Source organism: Nyctibius grandis, chromosome 13 (assembly GCF_013368605.1).
Source record: "Nyctibius grandis isolate bNycGra1 chromosome 13, bNycGra1.pri, whole genome shotgun sequence".
NCBI lineage: Eukaryota > Metazoa > Chordata > Aves > Nyctibiiformes > Nyctibiidae > Nyctibius > Nyctibius grandis.
The window spans coordinates 13,743,899-13,770,055 of NC_090670.1; the positions used below are offsets into that span (position 1 = coordinate 13,743,899).

At 41.0% G+C, this 26,157-nt stretch overlaps 1 protein-coding gene across 1 annotated transcript; it reads right to left on the reverse strand.

Annotated features, from left to right (window-relative positions):
- Positions 1-3,959: 3,959 nt before the first annotated feature.
- IDS (iduronate 2-sulfatase) lies at positions 3,960-14,811 on the reverse strand. The gene is made up of 9 exons (XM_068411931.1): positions 14,682-14,811; positions 13,770-13,906; positions 12,536-12,713; positions 10,402-10,490; positions 8,931-9,131; positions 8,145-8,315; positions 7,351-7,477; positions 5,647-5,820; positions 3,960-4,931 (listed from the first exon to the last, which is right to left on the reverse strand). Exons 1-9 carry the CDS (start codon positions 14,788-14,790, stop codon positions 4,429-4,431), a joined length of 1,689 nt encoding a protein of 562 aa, XP_068268032.1. The 5' UTR covers positions 14,791-14,811; the 3' UTR covers positions 3,960-4,428.
- Positions 14,812-26,157: the final 11,346 nt, after the last annotated feature.

Below are 26,157 nucleotides of genomic sequence, written 5' to 3' on the forward strand. Positions count from 1 at the left end.
ACAGGAAGATCTGATCACCCCTACATGTCTGCAGTGCCTAAAACCAGAGATATAGAACATTTCCATTTCAAGTCTTGCTCTCTTTAGATTTCCATTCTTTCTATCTTCTTGCTGGATCCTAATCTTTCAGATCATGACTTTATATCCAATTTCACTGTTCATTACATCTTACAGTTCCTTTCCTCTCTGCTGCTTCACTCTATTATCCCCACTCCATGTCCAACTGCACCTACAGAAATATCACAAACTTTGCCATTTCCTCTTACTTTCTCAAAACTTCATTATATTTGGGGCGTTCACACGCTGCTGGATAAAAATGTTCTTCTAGTACTCGGCATTGAGCCGAGTGTTAAAGATAGAGGGCAAAAGGCTCTTTTTTCTGCTTCATATGGTGGATCTTGACATTGGCAGTCTATCTTCTTTCATAAGCAGAACTCCCACAGACTTTAAAAGGAGATCTGTGTATGTAGGCAGAGAAGAACATTGAAGTCAAGATCCACCCATGCAGATCTGAAGATAATTTTCATTAGCTAGGAAGTCAAACACAGAGGCATAAAAAGTTTTGACACAGAGTCATCTTAACTTGGCTGGGAGTTTCTGATGTGAAAAGCAAGAAGGTCTATAGCCTAGAAAACTGTGAAGTGCTGGAAAACCTAGTTACCAAGAGGGTAATTTTATTCTTTATGTAGCGTTTCACATTTGAATGCCAAGTAACCACTAGAGGGGAAAAAAAAAAAAAAAAAAATTACATTCAACAAAGGATCTCAGCTGCAGCCAGCAGGCACTTCCCAAATACAGTCTGAGACTCTCTCTATCCTCAAGGTCTGAAACGTAAGCTGAGCACAGTGTCCTGCAAAAGCTGGGAGCTGACCATGACGTTATGGCCGTTTTGCCAATGGTGATATTGCCGCCTGTCAGAGAAAACACACATTAGCACCAGGAATTAAGAAACATTCCTGATTGATAGAAGCATCATGTCTAACCCCCGCTTCATGCTGCAGAACACTCGTTCCAGCAGGAGCCTCCATTGGACCAACACAACACAGCAGCAAGTCCCTAATACATAATTAACATGCAACGGTGATTAATTAGGTAACATCCAACCAATAGCCAGGACACTCAGCTGCCTTTGCCTGTCTCACCACACAAACACATTTGCAACTCGCACAGACAGCTATTAATTCAAAACGTACCCCATTTCCCCCAGCAAGCAGAGAGCAGAGGCCAAAGGGGGGATTCCAAGCCGCTGCACAGCACAGTGTGTAGCTACAGCTTTTCCCCACACTCCAGTGTGCACAGCATGCCTGAAATTAGCCCCGAATCTTTCCTTTGCAAACAGCGTGCTGTAAACATTCAAGTAGAGTGTTACAAAGCACACCCAAATACACAGCCATCTCTGTTTTTTAAAAGATTCTTATTGCTTCTGCTTTGTACATTGCATATTTTTCACTTTGCTTTAAAAACTTTGCTTTTAGGGTGTTGTACATCTATACACTAGAAATAATGTCATGAGTTATGACTGACTGATATACAGCTGTTTAGGGACCAAAATTTTAATTCCATTGCTTCATCACTCCTGTACATTAGCTTATTACCAGCGGCCTGTTTATTGACTCTGCTTTGTGCCAAGTGCTTACGACGGCTACTCTGGGGTCCCCAGCGGAATCTCTCCACACACGTACCACAGGTAACAATTCCTGCTGATGCGGCATCGTGCTGTTCTTCCAGCTGTTCTGGTGCCATCCTGAGAAACAGGGTCAGCACTGGCACCTCATTTATTTCCTGATGCTTGGCTTGCATCCTCTTCCCTCTAGAGAGAACGCTGTTCACAAGAGCACTTTGCTTTTATTGCTCCTGTGAAGATCTTTTGTTCTTCAGAGGAGGCCACTCAGCCTAGCAAAGCCCACAGCTCAGGTTCTCCAGAAGCAGCATTTTGGGTTGTTTGAAAAAACATGCCTTCTCCCTTCTCCGCTGGTTTTGCATTTCGCTCACCCAAGTCCATAACAAAAGTAACTCCCACAGCACTTGCAAGAGCAAAGCTTTTTTTACTGCTATGCCTCACTCGTCCTCGAGAACACTGTGCCTCAACCCAGCAGCACGCAGAAGGAAACCGCTGGCTGGGTGGACGGGCAGTCCTGCTCAGGGACTTGTGCAATTATTCAAGAATGTCCTTGCCCTGAGCACATGGATACCAGCCTTGATTCACTGGCTGTCAGAGACAATTCTGTTTCATGTCTCCCCAAAAAGATTACTGGATTTTGATTAAGAAAGGTCAAGGGCAGCTTTTCTCTTCCAATATAAAAAGAATGACTTGAGGAAAAAAATACTCATCACCTAGCACCAGGACTTTTATCTCCACTTGAAAAATTAAATTGCTTGAAGTGATGGGGGCCTTAGGGCAGGGTATGTACAAGAATATTTTGATGCAAATAAATTCCTAAATAATTTCTCTACACCCTGTAATTTTAAGTCCCCAAAGAAAGCTTTTTTTTACAGGTGTTTTAGCAGAACAAAACACAAAGCTCAGGTATCCAAGTCTAAGATAACACCCATTTGCCAGATCAATTTTAAATGTACATTACTGACCTAGCATACCAGAGATTTAGATTAATCCTTAACGCTTCAATACATCCCCCCAAAATAACTTTCCCAATATTTGATTTTCCTTTGAAAGAAAGTGTGTCAGAGATATAATTAGCTCTAGCTGCAGACTCCAAATCTTTGCCTGGCACCATTCTCAATAAAACACACCTTCATCCAGTGTGAAATTGGTATGGCTACATTGAATCTGCTACATGCAACTGCAGTATTTCACACCAGCTGAGGATCTAAGCATATATGCACAAGTGAGGGAAAAATATGTTTTCATCAGGAATAATAATGCTGCAGAACACACAGCATCTAGGGCTGAGTAAAACAAATGACAAGTTCATAAGAAATATATTCTTCTAATTGAGTTTAAGGCACTAAATAACCACTGTCTTCTAACAGAGAATCAGATTCATGGTGGTTATCTCTACATTAATTAGGAATAAGACTGTCACATGGATTTTAATGAAATAAAGTTATGCCCGTGGCTTCTCTAGGATATTAAAATCAATTTATCTGAGGAAGACAAGTAATGGCTGGCTTTTTCTTTTTGTAGGAATTGAAGGAGTTCATTGAGGAAGACAGCAGGAGTTAGTACTGTATGAACAAGCTCTTATCTGTTAAGGTACACATTCTGAGCGCCTCGATTACCAAGATGGAATTGGAGAAATCCAGCAGACTGACAGACACAACACAAATTACTGCCATCACACTAGAGCACACTGTACCTTGTAGCTGTGAGAATAACGTACAGATAGCACTTAAATAAAATACTCAGCAAAAACATTTTTCTCAGATACAAGCTCCCAAACATATTTACCTCAATGCATTTGGCCATATGGAAACTGACTTACCAGCATAGCTTGGGACAACTAATGCTCCACATTGTGTTACTAAACACCACACTGAAAACTTAAAACTAAACGGGAGGCTTTTAGCTATCCTAGTCCAAAACCAAGACTGCCAAGCCCCACTTAGCACCTAAGAATGCAAACATCCAAGTTTCTGTCATTGGACGTGACAACCCTCAAGTGCACTGAGCAGTTCAGCAACTACAGCAACCAGTAAGCTACAACAGCTAAAGGTTTCCATCTCTTTTCACCTGTGGGGCCTCACTGGACCAATCCTCATGAAAAAACACAGAAGACCATACTGATGTTACCTTCACCCCTCAGTCTTATTCAGTGTTTCAGTCACGAAAGCACTCATTTCATACGCATTAATTAAAAATTCAGATCCTCTCCTGTATGGTAAGAAGCATGAATCTCCAAGTTAAAGCTTTTATTTAAAATAATTGAATTTTGAATAAAATACATGAAGTTTCTCTTTTAGCTGTACTCAGAGGTAAGGCTGATGACAGCAAACACCTCAGTCCTTCACCACTATCAAATGTCTCCTTGAACACTCCAGCCCCAAGTCTCCTAGGTAAAGTGGACAGGATCTGTTCACTGATACACATTCTCTGCGCAGCCTTTCAAACACAGGAGTTTCTCTTTTTTCACCTCTCACACCACCAGTTTCAGTACAGGTAATGAATTTCAATTGTTCAGTCACTACAGAACAGAAGATACAGAAATGTTGCACAGTATGGGCCTGCATACCCTGTGTGGCCTTTTCAGACACGTTGTGAGCTCATGTTTGAATATGCAACTGCAGAAGTTCACTCTGACTACTTCAGTGTAATAAGGGCTGTAACAACACAAAGGCAATAGCTAGTGTTTTGATACAAGCAGGATTTTAATTCAATCCAAGTGTTTTCTGTACAACAGAAAGGTTTTATACAAAAAAAAGGAAGCGTTACTTCAGCTGCAAGAATGCGCACAAAGAAGTTTCTGAACCCTAGTGCTTCAGGAAGCCAAGAATTTTTTTGAAAAAACACACATGTGAGGTATTGTTATAGATGTTGTAATCCTGGTTTGGATCAGTCTCCACCATGTACAACTCTCCTGCATGGACATCCCCAAAGTCAGCACTGAAGTTGTTAGGATTAAACCGAACCCATACAGTATACCTGTAGTCAATTGTACGCATGGAATAGCCCATGATTCTGATGTCTTTCAGTTTCGGCTTGTCAGAGTTCCACTGAGGAGTGTCTGCAGGCCGGGGATACTGGCTGACAGCAACAGGTTCTTCATTAAAACACCTGTAAGTGTCATCACACTGATCCTTCTCTTCCTCCGCCTTCTCTTCAGAGCCATTAAAATACCGAACAATGCTTGCCCCCTCAGTGCACAGTGCAACATGAAATGAAGACTCTGGGCACACAGGAGGAACTTGCAGGCCAGCAAGTTCAGCAAGCGTTGAAAACAGAGACACAAGCTCAACCACTTTTTTGCTTTGCCCTAGAAGAAACATCAAAATATAAGTTATGGAACACGATGGTTTGACAGACACTGGTAGAACATTTTAGAAACTTATTTTTATAAGTAAAAACTTGTAATTAAGTTGGTGGTTTATAGTGCTTTGTCCTGGATTTGTGGGGTAACAAAATCAAGGCAATTAAGGCGTGGCAGTTAGCTCTGAAGATGCTAGTCTACGCATTTATGACGTATTTTTAACAAGAAAATTTTTGCACTTGTATTTCTCAAATGTGCAGCCATCAAGACAATAACATTCATTACTTTGAAAAAGAACTCTTCAGAAAGACAAAGCAAATTCCAGTGTCAATAGTTTAACATGAGAATGCCTCCATCAAAACAGTTTCCAATGTCACCATTTTTAAGTACAGACACTACACAGAGAATGTTTACTAATCGCTGTTGGAAAGACAACAGCCACCACTACAGAAGGTAGGTCAAGTATCCTGTTAGGCATCTACACCACACAAAAATAAATCACCTGCTGTGTTAACGCAGACATCTAGCTGTTTCCACTAAAGCATACCTAACCAAAGCAAAAGCCTGTGCCCAAGAATTCCCTTCACCATCTTGTTCCTCATCAGTACAAGAAGCAGTCAATGACACTGACTCAAGCTGCCTGTAGGCAAAGTATCATTACATCACCACTTCTCCTTTACAAATAACCACTGCAAACAAAAAATAAATGCTGGCAATTTACCTTGAGGTACCAAGCCTGAGATATGGCTAAAAGGGTCAAGGTAGGGGAAGACCCTCTCTCCGTGACTAACAGAGGAAGTTGTCATTCCTGGTACGTAAAACATCAGCGGCACGCGGGTAGCCACATCAAAATTGCTGTATTTTGCCCATTCACCATGTTCTCCCAGGGACCATCCTAGATGACAAAGAACACAATTCAGAGCAGATACTGGGTAATTTAGTAGTCATTTCTTTTTCACTGCAAATTGACTCTGGCTGTTGAGGCCACTGGTCTGTTATCAAGGTTATATTAAAAGGCAAATAATAATCTGTATTTCAATGTAACAAGATTTTTCTCTAATGTGAAAGCTATTTCAACATCCACCTAAATCTTGCAACTTGATACTCTTTTATTACGGAAATAATTACACCTTTCCTTATTTCCCCTACTCTAGATTAGAATTCGGAAATCAGCATTAAAACAGCAGAAAAGAGGAACTGGGTTGTGTCACAGTGCCTGCAAGAGTCTCCGGATCAATTCCACAAAGCACTCATTTAAGTTTTGGGCAGCTGCCAGCTCTCCAATACTCCTGTTAACACTGTAACTAAACATCCCTTGGAGCCAAGGCTGCTATCTATGCCAGACTGCCATATCAGGATGTTACCCCTGAGGAAGCAATAGAGATCAAAACTCCTTAGCTTTCCTCTTCCTCTTGGAAGAGATGCCAACATGACTTTCTTCCAGGCAGATTTATTGCCAACTTCACTTTGGGGAAAGACAAAGGAGCTCTATGACAGCTATGTTAACACATGATTTTTCTGGATCACTTTGCTAGTCATGGTACTGGAAACACCAACTGTTTATAGTTAACCACAGCAAGGAAAAGAGGAATTCCGTTTACCATGGAAAGTCCAAGTCAAAGTGGCAAGTCAGGAGGAACATCTAGAGTCACTTTAGTACCAGAAGTATTAGTCCCGTTGCTCTGTAACTCATAAGGGCTTGTTTATACACACATGCTCACAGAAGTCAACCAAAATTAACTAAATACGTGACTTTAAATTGATTTAGTTAAGCCATATCCGAACAGTTTTTAGTCAGCTAAGCCATCCCCCAATTAAAGGGATCGTAGGGGGTTATTTTAATGAATATTAGAGTATTGAAACAAACATCAAATGCTTGAGGTACTTGTCCCACGATTCAAATTCAGTTTTTTACCACCAGGATCCAGGGTGTGCAAGACCTCAATTATGAGGGGGGAGTCATATCGCTATCAGTGTAGATGCTCTGCAAGCAGCAATGACAAGTGCAAGAAAACACACTTCAGCAGTTAGTGAGAAAGCCTGTCACCCACCGTAGCAGATGGCTCTCTACAAATTGTAAGAGGGGAGGAGTGGTCGCTATCCTTTCACAGCACTCTTCCCAGCAAGAGTCACTCCTTGGGTAGGAGGTAGGAATATAGCAAGCTCAGCCCAGGGGCCTGGGAGACAGTCTCATCCCTCACCAGCAAATCCTCAACCTGATTAAAGAGAGGTGCCTGCAGGCAGACAGAACTGTGCAGCCACAGAAGCCTGTGTCACTCCATTTAATTAGAGACAGACTAGCCAGATATACAAGGTACAGTAGCTCTGCTGTAGATTATATAAACACACACTTGATTAATATGCCAGCACTGAGCTGCACAATGAAGTTATTAACAGTGAGCTGGAGAAAGATTTAAACGCTAACCATGATCAGCAGTAAAAACTACTATTGTGCTATTTGAGAGTCCTACATCATCCAAAGCATTCAAGAGCAGTCCAACTTGCACATCCAGGTAAGAAACTGCTGCATAATAGCTCTGACGAATCTGCCGCTGCAAGTTAAGAAAACAGGGGAGAGGAAAAAAACAAGTTAGCTTTTCCCCAGACCCACACACAGGAGAACCAGTACGTGGCTGTGTAAGTAAAGGAGCTAAAGGATTTTACTTGTAAAGCTTTATTTTTTAAGTGTTTGTAGCCTGATTAATGTCCCAGAAAAGGTAAACAGGGAGGGAGCAGTTAGACAATTGTCTCTCTCTCAGAAGTTCTTTCAAGCAAGATGTTGCAAACCAATCAGTTCTGCTCCTCTCAGTGTCCAGCCAGTACACCTTACTTTGGCATAAGCACTGGAAAATCAAGGAAAATCTTGCAAAAGAAGATACATTGAGTGGTGGCTTGAAACAGATAAACAGATTCAGATAATGAAAACAAACACAGCATTGGTAACTGCTACATACATTCCCTTATATACAAACCAGGAGCACATACTACTGTCGCTAGTTGATGGCTGATCTCTTCCTGCCCGCTCCCACTAACCTGACTGCATTACAGCAAAGGTTTGCCTACAAAACTAGAGGTGACAGCATGCAAGGCAGGGAACTCATAATATCTGCAAACTGTCAGTTGCTGAATACCTGGGAACATCTAAGAGCAGCCAACTGCGCCCTTGCATTTGAACAAGTTAAGACAGTTTGACTTCAGTGCACTGTATTGACAGCTTACCTGGAAGTCATCTGGAAGTGGTCCATAAGGGAAACTAACATTTAATGCTTCCACATCGTCCCTCTGTCTGATATCCATCCAGGGGTTGTAGGCCACAGAAGGTAGTTTCTCAGGCACCCAGGGATCTGGGGCTAACATGATGTTTTCCAAGGGGTACAACTTGAGAAATTCCTTTACAATACAAACACATGTAAAGACTGCCCTCACCTCTAAGGTCTATTGTAAACTTTGTGTTGTAAAGCAGCAACCGTTTTCCCTTGCATGATCCTTTAATATTCTTACAGTTTACAAGGCTTCACTCTTCCTCCCCCAGAGTGTAAAAGGCAGCAATACTATGCTAGTCAGCCCCAACCAATTCCTGAAAAATACTGAGTTAGTAAGTACCTAAAAACAGCCTCCTGTGTCTCAAAGCAACACTGAAATAAAAGGTCCATCGCTTCCTCTGAAATGAGTAGGAGGTTTTGCCACCAACTCGAACAGGGAATGGAGTACAAGATCTTGTAAGGCCTCATCATGTCATTCTCCATCACGAGTAACACTATCTCCATGCAATAGCAGTCACTATTACGGTGGTAGAAGCCTGGCTTTTGGCCAAGTGGCCACAACTCATTCTCATCAAACATTCTGAAATGCAACACAGGTGATTGGTAAAGTTACACCAAATCAAGGCTGGTTTTCAGCCTGCTTTCCAGAAACGACAGCCATAAAGCATTTGTGGAAATGGCTTTGAAAAGCAAAAGCAACGCTTGTCTAAATTCCTTTCCCTGAAGGCTCCAGTTTCCTCACCTGCGGGTACCTCAGTGGGATGTGTGGTTTGTGGTAACCGACAGCCAGGAAGAATTTTTGCTTGTTGGTTTTCATAACATTCAGTAAGCGTATGGCCTCTTCAGTGCTCTGAATATCAGGCAGAGTACCACTGGGCATTTCTGTCACATCCACTGGGCACACTAAGTTAGCATAAAGTTTTCCATCTTTTCCCCTACAAGTCTAAAAAAAAAAAAAAAGAAAAAAAAAATTAGTTAAGTAACTTAACTTCTGTAAAGGCAAAAAAGAAATCCTCTGTTCCGTAACTTTCAAACCAATTTGTTTCTCAATCCTTCTACCAACAAAAGACTTCAGATTGGATACGAAAAGGAATTTCACAATTTCTATGAACACTAAAGGTGTTCATTGTACATTGATGACTGAGCAGACAGCTTGAGGAGTTGAATAATGCAACTTCCATGGCTATGGAAAAGCAGACTTCTCTCTAAAGCTGGTCAGAAGATTAAATGTAGTCATATGGCAAAACATACAGCTTCTATGATGAATAGAATCTCCAACCTATTGGCAAGGCGGCAGAATGGGGTTACGCTACATACATGCAGTTTCACTCGTTCTGATCCCAAGAGCTCATAGAAAGCTGCCTGGAAGCTACTGACTTAGTTTCTGAGCAAATGCCAGCAGTGGCTGATGTATAATCAGTGAAGAAAGATAAATTAGACTAAATGGTTGCCAGGAAAAGGTGGCCTCAGCAGGGAGAGGTGGTAAATGAACATAAAGAAAAGTATTTCATAGATGCAAATACTGTTGTTAAAACTAGTCTTTTTCAGCAGTAAATGCAAGAACAAAGCATCGCCAAGGCTGTCTGTAGCCTCATGGCTGAAGCTCCCAGCTTTGCAGTGTATAGATGCCAGCACGTGATGCTATCACAGTGTTTGCATAAACATAAAACAGATTCTTTTGGGCCACACTTAAGAGCAACAAACATTCTAGAAAACTGAATCAGGTGATAAAGTTTCAGATCATTTAAAGATTACTTTAATTATGACCTCCACCCACTCAGCCCTGAGCTCTTTATTGAATTGATTCAAGTTCACAAAGCCTATTGACAACGTTTTGTCACTTACTAAGCAGAGCAAGATTAGTGTAGAAGTTGACAACTGCACTTTTCAGATAAAGGAATTCATGACCTAGGCACAAATTAAGACCACTTTTTCTGGCAAGCACTTTTATATCTCAGTAAGTTAAGTTTCCAAACACTAATTTAGAAACACTTAAAACACCTGCAGGATGGGCACATGAATTTACATGACACACAACTGAAGAGATAGGCCTTCTTTTGGAAGACTAAGAAACAAAATATCAAACTGGCCAGTTGCTTCCCTGCACAAGGTTGCAGTCTCAAAACCCACAGCGTAGAGCCTGTGCTTGCCACAAAGAACTTGGCTATATCCTGAAAATCCTTCTTTGTTAGGGTTCCACAAACCACCCTTACCTTATCATTTTCATACTTTTCAGTTGAAGGATGAAAAGGTGGAATGGACCAACTGTATGGATAGTCATCACTGTAATTGGATGAAACCCCTGAAAAGGGTAAAGACATTAGAAATGCCCTAATAGTTCACTGAACCAGGAAGAGCTCAAACACAAGTTTAACTTGTTTTCAGCTGTTTTTTTTTTTTTTTAATATGCTAAATGAAGAAACATTTCAAATGATCTTAGACAATTGAGAAAAACAGGAAATGAAAGTTAAAAAGTTTCAGAAAGACACTTTTTCCTGAAATACACCTTTTTATTGGTGAGGGAGACTCAAGCCTCTTGAAGATCTTACTTCAGGGAACAGCAACAAAAAAATCCACCAAAAACCAGGATTAATAACAGTCTTCATGTACATCCTTAATTAGTTTTACTGGAAGTTCATATATCCACACAAGCTTAGTTCTGGGGTAAAGAACTACCAAAAAGAGGATCAGTATTACAGTAGTTTTCAACTCAGTAGTGTTATTGCTTTTTAACTAGTGAACTGATTTCCTGTTTAATTAGTAGTAATAGTCATATATTCTATATTTCCTGATCCAGACAGCCTATTATGAAACATGAAACATGTATATGCAGAACTAAGACAATGAGGTTGTTCAGTAATTTCATCTTCAGCGGATACCTAACTGCCAGACATATTTTTAGAATGTTAGACATTTATTCCCACAATCCCTAGACAAAATGTGAAAATATTCATTAGATAAGAGTCATCTAATATATTCATCTCAAATGCCTTAAGATTTAAAATTAAGATTTCAAGACAACCTACAATCATTTTACAATCTTGCTCCCGATTATGATTTAGGTTGTCCATATAGACAAGAATCACACAGGTGATACTTGGTGATATGTGGTCTATCTCGATTTCAGTAAAGCGTTTGACACGGTCTCCCACAGCATCCTCGCAGCTAAACTGGGGAAGTGTGGTCTGGATGATCGGGTAGTGAGGTGGATTGTGAACTGGCTGAAGGAAAGAAGCCAGAGAGTAGTGGTCAGCGGGACAGAGTCCAGTTGGAGGTCTGTGTCTAGCGGAGTCCCGCAAGGGTCGGTTCTGGGACCAGTTCTATTCAATATATTCATTAATGACTTGGATGAGGGATTAGAGTGCGCTGTCAGCAAGTTCGCTGATGACACAAAACTGGGAGGAGTGGCTGACACACCGGAAGGCTGCGCAGCCATTCAGAGAGACCTGGACAGGCTGGAGAGTTGGGCGGGGAGAAATTTAATGAAATATAACAAGGGCAAGTGTAGAGTCCTGCATCTGGGCAAGAACAACCCCATGTACCAGTACAAGTTGGGGACAGAGCTGTTGGAGACCAGCGTAGGGGAAAGGGACCTGGGGGTCCTAGTGGACAACAGGATGACCATGAGCCAGCAGTGTGCCCTTGTGGCCAAGAAGGCCAATGGCATCCTGGGGTGTATTAGAAGGGGTGTGGTCAGCAGGTCGAGAGAGGTTCTCCTCCCCCTCTACTCTGCCCTGGTGAGGCCGCATCTGGAGTATTGTGTCCAGTTCTGGGCCCCTCAGTTCAAGAAGGACAGGGAACTGCTAGAGAGAGTCCAGCGCAGAGCCACGAAGATGATTAAGGGAGTGGAACATCTCCCTTATGAGGAGAGGCTGAGGGAGCTGGGTCTCTTTAGCTTAGAGAAGAGGAGACTGAGGGGTGACCTCATTAATGTTTATAAATATGTAAAGGGCAAGTGTCAAGAGGATGGAGCCAGGCTCTTCTCAGTGACATCCCTTGACAGGACAAGGGGCAATGGGTGCAAGCTGGAGCACAGGAGGTTCCACTTAAATTTGAGGAAAAACTTCTTTACTGTAAGGGTGACTGAACACTGGAACAGGCTGCCCAGAGAGGTTGTGGAGTCTCCTTCTCTGGAGACATTCAAAACCCGCCTGGACGCATTCCTGTGTGATATGGTCTAGGCAATCCTGCCCCGGCAGGGGGATTGGACTAGATGATCTTTCGAGGTCCCTTCCAATCCCTAACATTCTGTGATTCTGTGATTCTGTGATACTTATATACAAAGTCTGTTTTTGAGAGAACACATTAAGCATGTGTATGTTAAGCAGATGACAATTCAAACCATACCAGGATGAAAAACTTTCCCCACAGATAGTGTCACATAGCCATTCTCCTTGAAATACTGGGGCATCGTGGAATAGTTTCCTGCATGTACCCTCCAGTAGGAGTAGAAATCATACAGTCGGGTAGTATCAGGTCTGCGTCCAGTAAGAAATGACACTCTACTGGGAGCGCACACGGCTTGCTGAGGAGAGAGTCAGACAAAGAGAGAATAAATTTGGAACAAAAAACAAAACACATGTTCAAACTGACTTAGGTGTAGCTGGGAAAAACATGTGAAAGCTCAGGAACTGCAGTGAAAGTGTTTCGTATCACTTCAAGCTGGAATGAACAGCATCCTTATTATCAATTCCCAATTGCAGGCTTTTAGCAAGACATACATTTACCTATCTATAATTTTTCCTCAAATAACCAATCCCTAAGCACTAAAAGCTTTTGTTATGCAGCTAGTAGTGCAAAAAAAAAAAAGTCAGGTTGCATTAAAGACAGTGCTCTTGAAATCTAGTAGCTCACACTCACACAAAATTAAACAGAAGTGGCAGATGGACTGTGCTGACAAAAGCCCAAAGTCTAGCTCATCCGGACTGCCTCAAGAATAATGAAAAGGATAAACAGACAGAAGGTCCAGGTTACAGTCCAAAGACCTCACCAATTCTGTTTCAGACTTGGTGAGCCAAGAGTTATTGCTTTAAAGTCCTAATCCCTAGTCAGAATTAGACTCAAACTTCTAATTTCTCTGCAGAGAGAAACCTGGGAATGTAGGCATCCTATGCAAAGTATTTAAGCAAAGAGCAATTAGTGAGATTTTGAGTCCTGTATTTAAGAGTGATGCTTACCACACAAGCTGCCCCTTCATAAAAGTCTATAGAATAAATTTCCTCAAAAGAAAAAATTAAAAAGTAAAAAATAAACCTTTTATAAACAGTAGAAATAAAGAATTCTAATTTAGTAAAACAGCATTTTTCAGAAGCACTTTGCTACTAGCAGTGAAAATGTTCGAGTAACATTACAGTCCTCCAAGGGCTACACGAATGTCATCACTCAAACACCCTGTTTTCATTTTTCTCACCTTTGTAAAGACAGTTTCATACAGTACAGTTCAGCCCAGCCATTTACTTCTACTGGAAATACTTAAGGTTAATAAATACTTGCTTTTTCCAATGGCCTGCCTAACACCTACTATGAAACCAGTAATTATTTTGCACAGAGAAAACATTTTTTATTAAGTGATTTATCTCACCTGTGCATATGCATTGCTGAACATAATACTTTGAGAAGCAAGTTGATCAATATTTGGAGATTTCACAAGCTTATCTCCATAACAGCCCAAAACAGTACGCAGATCATCCACAACTATGAACAGGACATTCATGCCATCTATAAAGAAACAAAATTAGGAATGTATTAACCTGAGGTCCATAAGTAGAGGATACTTTATGCAGTTTTCTTTATCAGTTTTTAACCCTGAGGTATACTTAAGAAAAACATAAAATAAACAAAATCAACAAGAACATCTAACATCTTTGTAAGGAAATGCAAATACTGGGATTAATCCCTTCAACATGTAGGAATTCCTATTTGCCCTAGACAGAACTACAGTGGTTTTCACTTCCCTTCTTATTTCATTGCTTCCTCCCACGGTATTTTTCTTCAGATGCCTTCAGCTGGCTACAGAAAGGTGGTGTTAAATAAAGAGGTATTTTATAGAATTCTACAGCCTACGAGCTTTGAGAGGGGTGTTAAGCCACAGGTAAAAGGCAGACACTGTTATGCTGTGTAATCCTGCTCCAAACAGATAGAAAGAAAACATTTTTTAAAAATTAATTATATATTTTTTTAAAACGCCCCCTTAAGGTGGCAAGCTGTGTTACGGCTCACAGAGCGCACAAACTCCTGCAGGCGCTCACAGCCACCAACCTCCCGAGGGCTGGACGGGGCTTCGCCAGAACCACCCGCGCCGGCCGCACCGCGCAGCGCCGGGGCCCGCGGGCAGGGCCCTCCCGGCCGCTTCCCCGCAACCCCGGGCGGGCAGCGGCGGGACGGGACGGGGCGGCCCCGCCTGCCTCCCCCGCTCGGAGCAGCCCCGGCTCCCCTAGCGCCCCGCCGCCGGCCCGGCCTAGCCCGGCCTTCCCCACCCGGGGCCCCGCCGCACCTCCGGGCCCCGCCGCCGCCTCCGGGGCGAACGCGAAGGCGCCGCGGGGAAGCCCCAGCAGGCAGACGCAGAGCCAAGCGGCCGCACTGCCGCGGGCCGCCGCCGCCATGTCCCCGGGAGGCGGCGGGGGCGGGCAGGGCGGCTTCAGGCCCTCGCCGGGGGCGGGAGGCAGGCCCGCCGCCCGGCGTTAACCCTCCCCGCTCCGCCCGGCCGGACGCCGTTCCCCCGCGCCCCCACGCGGTGGCGCCGCGTCCCCGCGCAGGAGCCCCGGAGGATCTTGCAGGGGTGGAGGGGCTGTGGGGGTGTCGTGCGGTGGCACGGCCGGGAGAAGGGCCAGGAGGAACGGGGGGAGGACAGCGCACCGGAGCGGGGGCTTACGCTGCGACCGTTCAGGAGCAGCGCTACGGGTCACGGGGGCTCCGGTGGTCCTGAGCCACGTTCGTTCCTTCCAGGAGCCCCTGGGCACTCACCGCAGAAGCTCCCTGGGAAAGGGAACACCCAATGGCATTGGGACAATTGCTTCCTGCTCATGCAAATATCGCTGGGGAATGAGGAAACCAAGGTTTACTATTGAGAGAAGCTGTCCCGGAGTCGTAATTTACTTTAATCCTGTTTGTTAATGAGTTCTAGAACCAGTTAACACTTTTGTTCTTTAAACAAACGCTCTATTTACAGAGTTACCGCAAGACCTAGCAAGGTCAGGTTCCTGTAGGCTGTCAGTGACAATGCACATTCTGTGCCACATGCAAGTCTCCAAAATAAGTGTTTTGCCTGTGACTTACCATTTGTGAGATTCAGGAGTCAGCAGGGTGGGCTCAGCGATTCCCCCGTGCCAAGGCTCGATCCTCTGTGGCTATACAGCAGGCAGGGCCATGCTTTCAAGACAATTGACCTCTTTTTTTCCAACTCGACTGCTGTAGTGGTCTAGAGGGCCAGAGGAGGACAGAGAACTTCTGATCACTTTTTTTGACCAATCCTTCAAAGACCAGTCTTGGCTTTAGAAGACAGAAAAGCTGCATATTTTCCCCTCTACGTAAGATTAAAAGTTTCAGGAAGAACTAGTTTTATAAAAAGCTCTGAAATTTTTCATGGTTTCCATCTTTAGTTGTGGAAGAGAGAATAGTTTTATTTCTGGTATTCCTGTACAAAATAAACTCACTGTTAACTATACAGATGCTTCCCAATCTGCAACTGCAAGATTACCAAAGACCAAGATGGTAAAACAAAGCTGCTCACAAGAAGACTATAAAAGAATTAAAATACCATAACTAAGTAGTCTTAAACATTTAACAAGCAGGTAAAGGGATGACAAATATACCAATATTGGAAATATGCAGCCAACTTTTCACTCACTTGCCTGTGAAACCCACTATGACAATGGGACCTGTGATGGCATGTGGATTTTTCTTTTTTAGCAACTGTTAGGTGCTCCTTTGACTACAAACTGTAGATTAGCAGTGAAATGTACTGGCAAATATCAATGTCTTTAGGATCAGACTATTAAAAAAAAACCTAGGGAAAAAAACCTCCATTTACAGAAAAGCAATGCATCTCTAATGGAATCCATAATTTTATTCTTTCTGTGCTTCAGGACAGTATCGGTTGCTCTCTCCTATCAAAATTAAAATGTTGGCAGCATGAGTTCTGAGACAGAAATGCCCTAATCCATCACTTTTTTTAATACTGAGGACTAGCATATGGAAAGAAAATCGATAGCTGAGTGTGAAAAGTTCAGATAGCAAAGCCTGCTGCATCAGAGGCAGGCAGGTAGGTGGATTAGTCCTTCTGTGCTGCTGGGATTGTGCAAATTGTGGTATTTCTGCAACTTTGACGTTATCTGCACTAGGAGAAATTGCAGTGAAAACAGTCTTACCATCCAGACTTTCCTAGATGCTCCACTTTTTTTTTTTCCCCACCTAGAAATGTTATTCAAAGGGAATAAAAAGATTTTGAAGGCTTGTCTGGGATTTCTGCATACCCTATCACTTACTCAGAAGCAGGGCAGTAGATTTACCAGATGTAATTAATTCACAGCATGTCCAATGCATAAATAGCACAAAGGACACACAAAACTTGATGCCTTCTGAAGATGTTGGACATACTGTGCATGGGCCCATCAAATGGAGAACACATTTGATAAGCCAAGCTCTTCCTGGGTAGGTTGGATCTCCTGCATGCTTGCTGTGTTGGTGGCTCACACAGTACCTCCAATACATGCAAGGCACAACACGCTTGGTACATTTGTGCAAGACCTCTATACATGTACATGTGATACAACCCAGATATGCCAACCATACTGCACGTGTATTCAACTACACGTGCAATGGAGAATATGAAGCATAAATATAAGAACTTTACCCTAAACCCACCAAGGAATTCCTATCAATATTCCCCAAATTGGTGGCTTCTTTCACTGGAGCAGGTATCAATGCCTAAAATAGAACAACATTGGAGACAGAAGAAGCCTTTTTCTCACCTCTGAAGAAGTTGACAGAACTATGAAACTGAATTCAATCTAAAAATTTTTGTAATGTGAGATAGCTATTTTGTAAAAATACCTATAGGAATACTTCAGAAGAGAGCATATTTACAGAAAAAAAACTATAAAAACCAGGAAGTGTAAGACAATTAAGAAAAACGAAATTCATCAGAGTTAAGCATTTTCAGATGTTTGCAAACAGCACTGAATGCCTTAGTTTCCTATAACTGGTTTGCTTTGCTAATTCTTTCAGAGAATGGGATAGAAAATAGCCTGTTTCTCTGCTCTATAAAGCAGCATACCTGAGGCTCAAAATACACTGTGTATACACTCACCATAAGCTTACCAGGAACACTGGCTAAAATGGTCTGTCACAATCCTATTGTTCAGTGGATGTGTGGTTCAAAAGTCCAATACATTATGTATTACACAGCGTGTGCATACATATTCAAGCACATATACTTTCTCTGAACTGTTACAGTGAAGTTTTTTATGTGGATCTCACACTTCCTTTCTACACACACTGGAAATGCTTGAATCAAATCAAGAACACTGTAACTACAAATTCAGTTATTACAGAGTACGCTACATGCAACCAGGTCATGAATATCATTCAGTGTATTTGATGGTTGCATATTTTGGAGTTAATTTTGTGTATAAGCAGTGCATCTCACAGGTATCAACAACTCTCCTAACATAGACCAGCTGCCAGAAATGTATTGAGTAGTGCATCCCTGAGTGACACTTCTCGTTGTTTGGAGACTTTTTATGGAAAAAAATAAAAGCCAAGGAATTATTTTGCTATTGCGCATGCATTTAATTACCATAACACTTGCCTCTCTCAAATGCAAATCTGTTAAGTGGTACTTGATATGGATTTCCTGGTTTGCTTAACATTAGTATTTAGCAATCCTCTTAAGTTCAGTCCAGTAGAAGAAGAACAAATTACACAGGAAAAATTCCTTTTCGAACAGCACAAAAGTTACGATGCTAAAAAGAAAACTGAGATGATGCCAGGTGAATGATTGTAGACACTGAAATCACAGTCCTGACAGTATGTCTTTGATAAACTGGTCTCACAGCTCAGATGTCCACTCCACCCCGGATGTATGGGCATTTGAGCTGCCTGTCATTCAGCTCCTGACCTAAGCCACTACTGTATTGGGTGTGATGAGTCAGGAGTGTAATAGGAGAGGTCAAACCTAAACCTCGCCTGAACTGGAGATACCTTGTACAACACTCCTCCTTAGTCATTCTGCCAGAAGTTCCAGAAGCCCTTATGAATGTCAGCCTCTTCCACCTACCACCACCACTGAGTATCAAATCTGACAATGTTGCCTTAGCAATATGCTGAAGCATTTACTGAAGGTTTGGGGGTCTACAGTAGTGCTTGTACAAGTCTTAGTAATGTAGATGAGGCCATCAACATAACAGCTAAATATCTTAAAATCAACTATTTTCTCTGACAGATCCACATTACAACACAGTACAAATTCAGCACAGCAATATTTTTAGTGGGAAAAATCCTATTAAGCCAACTCCGTAAGAAATGGCTGTACTATCAGACCCATAGTAGATCAGATAAAGTAGCATTTTCATACCTGGGAATGCTTTCCAAGAAATTTTCCACAAGTACACTTTCTGTTTAAGGGAGGATTTCATCAGTTTCATTTGGAAACTGTCCTCCTTTAGTGTTCAAACTTCTTGAGCCAAAAACCAAGAAACTAATAGGCAACAGTCTCTCAAGTCACCATCTAAGGAATAGGTTATAAAGAAATTAATGCAAGTATCAGAGAAATACTTTTATTTTGCTTTACAGAGTACATGACCAACTTGGCTTTCTCTGCTGTTTCCCTATGCTGCAAAATGGCTTTGATCCTTGTCTGTTGGATGGAAGACAACAACATGCCAGGGAATAGCTTCCAAGACGGGAATTAAAACTAACATTAAGATTTGCAGGTTTTCATATTCTTCATTTCCTCTGATGTGGAAGATAAAGTATGTTTTTAAGAGTAAGCAAATATGGTCAGGCAATATAATATAAGCCAGGTGTTGAGCTCTGCCTAGGAAGGATGTCTTGACTCTTCACGTATGTAACCTGTCCTTGCACATGTCCCCCAGTGATTTCACCAGAAGCTGCATTTGGCTCAAAATTGTAACTGCCAATACCACGTTAGATTCATCAGCAAGTCTAAGGAATTTTTCTGCATCACTCAGTAATTCTAAGCAGGTGTTCACAAACAAATGGTTGGGCACTGTGATCAGTTCACTCAAACTCTCGAAGAGCAATGCTGTTTTCAATTAATCAATACAACTAATCACAAACACATTATCATTTATTTCTCATGCATTATAGAAAGTATTTGACTAATCACTATAGGAAGCTTCTGATTGGCATATTTATTTATCCCTAAACTGATTTTTTTTAAAAAAAGCATTGTTTTCCTTTTTGGTTTATGAACAAATGAAATTTATTCTGTACAAGTTGCTGTGAAGAAAATGAGAGAGAGGCCTGTTAAAAATATTAACAGTTGCATTAATATCTGTAGGCTTCTCTGGCATATAGGGCGAGGAAGTTAAATACCTATAGCAAACATGGAGCTGCCTGAACCACTGAGACATAATGTTGATAAATCTCTAAATGGCAGTTTTATTTTTGAAAGATTCCGTAGCTCTACTTTCAGAACCAAAGCAAACATACTTTTAAGTCATCTGTGAACATTAGCACTCAAAGATAAGCTAAAAACATCGTAGCAGAGGCATCTGCATAGACTTTCAGTTCGTTAACATTCTTATGATAAATGATACAATACCATTGTAGTCTGTCCTTGCAGACTAATCTGCAGAGCTATGCACTAGAAAATACATTGTAGGCCTTAGATAATACATTCCTAATCCAAAAATACTCATTATAAGCCTTCATTTCATATACAGTCGTTTTTGCATGGCTGAAGTGAGTCATACGGATCTGCTCACTTGCAGCACGCTCACTCTCTCCCCCCCAAGTCCTAGGTTAGTGATCTCACACAATGAGGTTTCTCAAGCATGTGTAGTACCAGAGCTGCTTCTAAGATACTATTTAGACTGACTTAAGAGTACTGGGCAATTGGTAAGGCAGGTGCTGTTACCACCATGAAAAGCAATGAATCAAGGCACACCTCAGTCACGGTTTCTCCCATTTCCTGTTTAGCCTATAAATGTGGCAAATTAGATACTACCAGCTCTGTCTCTGATGTGCTGGCCAAAGAGATGGGTGGATTGAGGAACCAGAGTTCTTCCTGACCCTCCCTGCACCCATTTCAGGAAATGTGCCAACAATTCAGGTAATGCTCAAAGAAATCACACTGTCCCAAATGCTTAGTGAAGGCAGGCAAAAACACTGCAGCATAGCCTCTAAGAAATAACTTCCACGTACATAAACATTGACACCGGCAATTTCTTGTTACATGGTGAGTACAATAAAGAGATAAGGTCTGCAAACAGGAAAGCCTGTGTAGACAAGATGTCATGTAACACTACTGAATTCTTTAATGTGGGTAGCTGGCAAGGACTGGTCTATTATTTAAACATTTACAAACTCTGTTTTGTTTGCTCTTCTGGATTAATAGTTGCTGCAGTTTTTAGAGAGTATTTTGGATGGCATCCTCAGTGTAGTTACAAAATACAGTTCTTAAAAAAAAAACAAAACCAATCTGACCCCCATTTATTGTTAACAGTGAAATCTAACCGACCCTCTATTCCCCTTGTTACAGCGGCCTTAGAAGGGAAGTGAATAAGCTCATCAGTATTCAGGTATTGCTAACAGGGAGGTCACCTTCTTCTGTTAAACAACTCTCCATTTCAAACATTAAAACTTTGCAATTAGTAATTTGACAAGGACACCAAAGTACACAACTACTTTGCTCTGACTAAGGTGATGTTTTCTGTAGTGTCATTCTACTTACGAAGCATGAGAGGAGTGATTCCTGCGATGATGCAGATCCTGCCTCCCATATACGTGCAAACTGTGGGATGCAAAGCAAGTGTCATGAAGGTGGAAACACAGGGGAGGATAAGCAGGAATCTGTAATTAGGCACAGCAAGGCAGAATTAAAAATTGCTCAAGGTTAGGATAAAGCCTTTTAGCAATCAGCAAGAACTCACTACTCTTTAGGATTCTTTCAATGACACTTTTTATCATGCTTGACTAAAACGGAATGGTAGTAAGACCAAGGGACATAGAACTAGCAATTGTAATAGTGAGTAACAATGTCTTTTGACAAGATCGAATTATTCCATTCTCTACTATCTCCTTTCTTCACAGTTCACCTTAGGGAACAGATCTGTGAGGTAGAAGATTCAGAACTACAAAAAAATTTTTGCTCACAGCCACTGCAGACATTTCTTGCACTGCTCTGAGTTTACTGTGTACACAGTAGGAGACTGGTTCTCTTACTATGCCAGCAGTTTCCAAATTCTGATTCACAAGACCTTACAACCTGATCTACAGCTACCCGTGAGTAACGCTGTTTGATGTGCTGAAAATGGCCTATACCTCCAGGAGCATCCCATCAACATGACAGATACAACCCCAGTACACAACAAGCTCCACAGCAGGCTTTCTGGTCCTCCAGAAGAAAAACTCTTGAGAACCACATTTCTACAACAGTCACTTTCCCAATTCAATATGTAACAGATCAAGACACAATCCACAATGTATTCAGAAACTGGTACTACCCTGAGTATGACTGCAGGATGGAATAGCTTGTCTCTGGTTACTAAAATAATGATTCTACATTGCATTCTTTTGTTAGTATAAAAGGAGACAAAACTCAAAGGTTATTTCTGTCTAACCTGCATCCTCGATCTCCTACCATAACAGCTGTCAGTGTACTGGATCCCAAAGGCCCTATGCTGAGTTTACTCAGCGCTTTTAAGCATGATACTTCAACAAGGCAACTAGTCATTTCTGGATACCATCATTTTCCCTTGAGTCAATGAGACTCAAAGGTGTTTTGCAGGAGCTGTTTGATGAACAGATCAAACTAGTATGCTCTTTCCAAACACTCTTTTTTTCCCATAATTTGTCAATAGTATTCTATGGTCCAAAAGGTTCAAGTAAAAACCACCAAGGGACAAATATGTTCTAGCATGTGTTTGTTCAAGTGAAATAATATGTCTGATCACTTTTTACGTAGAAGACTTTCACATGTACTGTATTAAGTCACGAAATGAAACTCATGAGCCACATTTGCTTTGAAATGCTCTAGCAGCAAAAAGCTTTGGAAAACAGTTTTGCTGGGAGGAGGTAGCCATAGTGATAGCAGGGAGCAGCAGGATATGAAAACTTGAAATGCATCAGAAATTAACTGGAAAACCCCAGGATTTCTCTGGAAAAGAGGACCAGTGAAGCCTGGCTTGTACTCACACAGACACAGGGTAAGATTCAATTGCCTTAAAGGAGAACATTCTTTCTCTTCCTGAAATTCCATGACTCCTTCACAGGACACCTTTCGCCTTCAGCACCAAAGTATACACAAGGTGATGCTTCACTAGACAACCCCAACTTACTGCAGGAATCCTGTGGGGAAAACCAGCATGTGATCATGTCATTGAAGATTGCTTTCCAACAGCTTGGCTGGGTGAGAATACCAATGCTTTAAAATACTTATGTTTTTTTCTTGTAAGATATATACTACAATACAATTTAAAAAACAAATGCCTGATAGACTTAGTTAAAGCTGAAAGCCCAGAGAAGATAAATCATCTCATGCTGTCCTCTTACTTAGCCATCCTTTGTGAGCTTGGACTTGGTAATCCAACACTTCTCTTTGGACCATTGGGCTGGAGGTTTCTGATTTTTCTCTTATATTTAATTTGGACAGCTCCTAGATGATTCCGAAATGTCATCTTGCTAGATCTCAGACCTGAAACCAAGGTTAAAAAAAAAACTCATCTCTTTGATCTTATTCACTTTCATTCCCTGTCTCCCATCCAATTTTGTTAACAATTGGTATCTTGCTTCGTGGCTGAAAAATCAGAGACTTAAGCGGGTTGTATCACTGTTAGATATCTTTGTGTGTCTTTTCAATGTGGTGAGATATAAGTAGGTCCTTGTCAAAGAATAAAATGCAGCAAGTAGCTGGTTAGTGTTTTATCTCTGTAAAATCCATGTAAATTCGCCACAAACATATTGACATTTAACCTGATCCTTTTCCTTGAATACATTGCAGAAGGAGCTATGTTATATCCAATTACTGAAAAGTTGAAGCCTGATTTATCACTGTCCTGCATCACTGGCTAAAGTATATGTTGCACAGTGTTACCACATCAGGGTGCCAGTATTTTAACCCACGTGCTATACTGCTGTAAATTATTACACTGCTGCAAGGCATGCTGAACTGAACTCACCTCTTGTATACAAAATCTAAACCCTGTTCTTTGATTTGGTGGCATTTAAGCATTTCTCTTGTGCTATCTGGCTTGACTTCTGAAAGAAGCACAGAGAAGTCATGGACAGAAATCTCATTTGAAGTCAGTGTTATCCAGACATGCAGATCCTTGAGATTCTTGGAATATCTAACCTGTGTCAGTACTAAAGTTCTTAATCTGAATAATGCTTTAGGTAAAATTACTAGGTGCTCTTACTTAAAAAAGGAGGAAGGTAAATAGTTAGAAGCTTAGTGTTGCATGCAGAAGTCCCATCAATTTCCCTAGGCATAATATTATAGGCAAAATCACTTCCTTTAACTCACAGACTCTGTCCTTCTTGGTGAAAGGTTCCACTCCTAGTGCAATTTCCTTAGTTAAAATAAAATGTTTAGTGAGGACAAGAGCTCCTACTTTTCCTAACAGCTGACAAGTTAGTCTTTTCACATGAATTATCAGGTCAAGGTAAAGCTCAAATTGCCTTCCCTTCATAACACACAGGACTGATGAAGTAGAGGTGGAGTGGAAGTTAACAAAAATCATAGCAAATTTAGAGAAAACACAAGCAGAATTGTACGGCAATTTTTAAATTACTTAGGAACCATGTCAGAAACACCTTTGTCAGGTGTTAGAAAAAGGTTAGAAAAACCCTTTTCAATAAGAACACAAATTATAGAATTAAATTACTTTGTGTTGGACTAAGGTGATGATATTAGTCAACTACATAATGAATTTTATAGCAAAACCATGGGAATTTTATATCAAATATTCTAATTGTACAATCAGTCTTAGTTTACTTTATTAAAATTAAATGCAACATTTAAAGGTAAACCAAAGAGACGCTGTATTTCTATTATATAAACTACTTAATGCATTTTTTCCCAATTGTAAATTTATACAATTTCTTATTAAAAAATATTGTGAACTAAATGTTCTCTTTTCTATTTATATAAGGACATTTCTGCTGCAGATACATTTTTCGGTAATGATAAACATGAAAAATTTTTAAAATAGCAAAGAAATGTGATGCTTTGCTATTAAAAAAAACTATTTGGTAAATTCTAGTCATAGAATAAACTACTGCATGGCAGAAAACAACAAAGCTACTGTGGGGATAGTTTGTTGGTCACTATATACTGAAATCTCCAATGCTGTAGAGATCTGCCAAATTTTCTGGAGTTATGCCAAAAGTTAGAAACACAAAAAGAGGAAACCATGCTGCTTCAATGGCAATTGAGATGTCACTGAAAGTATCCATAATTTTAAACACTCCTGGCATTGGCAGATATATTAGCTATGGCACCCACAGCACTGATTTGATATGAGAGTGGGGCCCAGGAGACTTGCAGATTGTTCTTACTGTTTCAAGGTCGATAGCATCTCTAACATCTCCCTGTGTATATGACACTAAAAATCTAGTTTCTTCAGTTTTCTGTGTGGCTGGTGCTCTCTTAAACAGCCTTTGTCTCTTAGAGTTAAACATCTCTTAGTTGGTGGCTTCCTGAAGAGGTCACTTCCTTCTATTCCCAGAATCATCTCTCCACTGAGAAATTTATGGAACTTCCTTAACTGGTTATGGGTTCAGCTGGTTCAAGTAGCCTGATAGCACAATAGGGTTGAAAGTTACACAACTGCAAATGAGAGTCATGTTTTGTGCTGGATACTATGCATGGGTTTTAAGAATAGAACATTATATTAATTTTTCCAGGACAATATGTGTGATCTGATCCACCATCAAAGCCTAATGGAATTAAGAAGGCCTTCAAGGAAAGCATCAACTCTGATAAATCACCATTTTTAGGAAATTGACAGGATTTATTTATAGAGCAATGATCCAATGCCTTCTTTTCCAGCTTTATTTCAACAGCTCCTAAACACAGTGGAAGGGAAAGGAGTGGCAGAAAGCTCAGGCATAAAGCATCATTAAAAATGAATAACTGAAGCTGTGGTGAGGCACGAAAAGACAGATTGCGTAAGAAAAGGGGCATGGAACACGACTTGTTTAAATGAGCTTCCTCTCAACAGGAAGACAAGTGATCAGTGAAACTAGCTGAACAGTAAGATGGAGGAGTATATATAATTAAACTAGATACATCTGTTGCAGGTGATGTCAAAAGGTGTCAAATCCTGCTTTGGCCAAATAGCAGCACAACAATGGATTTTCTAGCATCCCACTGGCAGAACAACTTATTAAATTCATAGTGGTTTAGTAGTACAATTTGCTTCACATCACAATCCTAGTTGGCATTAATATAAACGGCAACTTGCTGAACTACTACAACTCTACAAATAGGTTTCAGGCTGGAGGGTATTAATTTAGGGGCACAACATCCAACAGACAGATGCAAATAGAATTATTTAAAGCCTTTGCCCTTAAACTAACTTCCCAAATAGGGAACAAAACAGTATTCTTACAGAAATTATCAAAATCTTGATTGAAATTTCAAAACCAAGCAGCTGTATGTAATGCCAATGACAATAACATCTGTGTAGATATTAGATCATTACTGGTTTTAACTGTGCAAAATTACAGGCTGGCCTAAAGATTTTATAATAGATTGAGTGATCTCTTCTTTGTCAATTACCAGT

Excerpts from the sequence above, each read along its gene's own strand:
- IDS (XM_068411931.1), bottom strand. The coding sequence starts at position 14,790 with ATGGCGGCGGCGGCCCGCGGCAGTGCGGCCGCTTGGCTCTGCGTCTGC. Across the intron at positions 9,132-10,401 it reads AAAAGTATGAAAATGATAAG|ACTTGTAGGGGAAAAGATGG; the intron begins GTAAGGGTGGTT and ends TTTTTTTTTTAG. Across the intron at positions 5,821-7,350 it reads AGTTTTTACTGCTGATCATG|GATGGTCCCTGGGAGAACAT; the intron begins GTTAGCGTTTAA and ends TTTGTCATCTAG.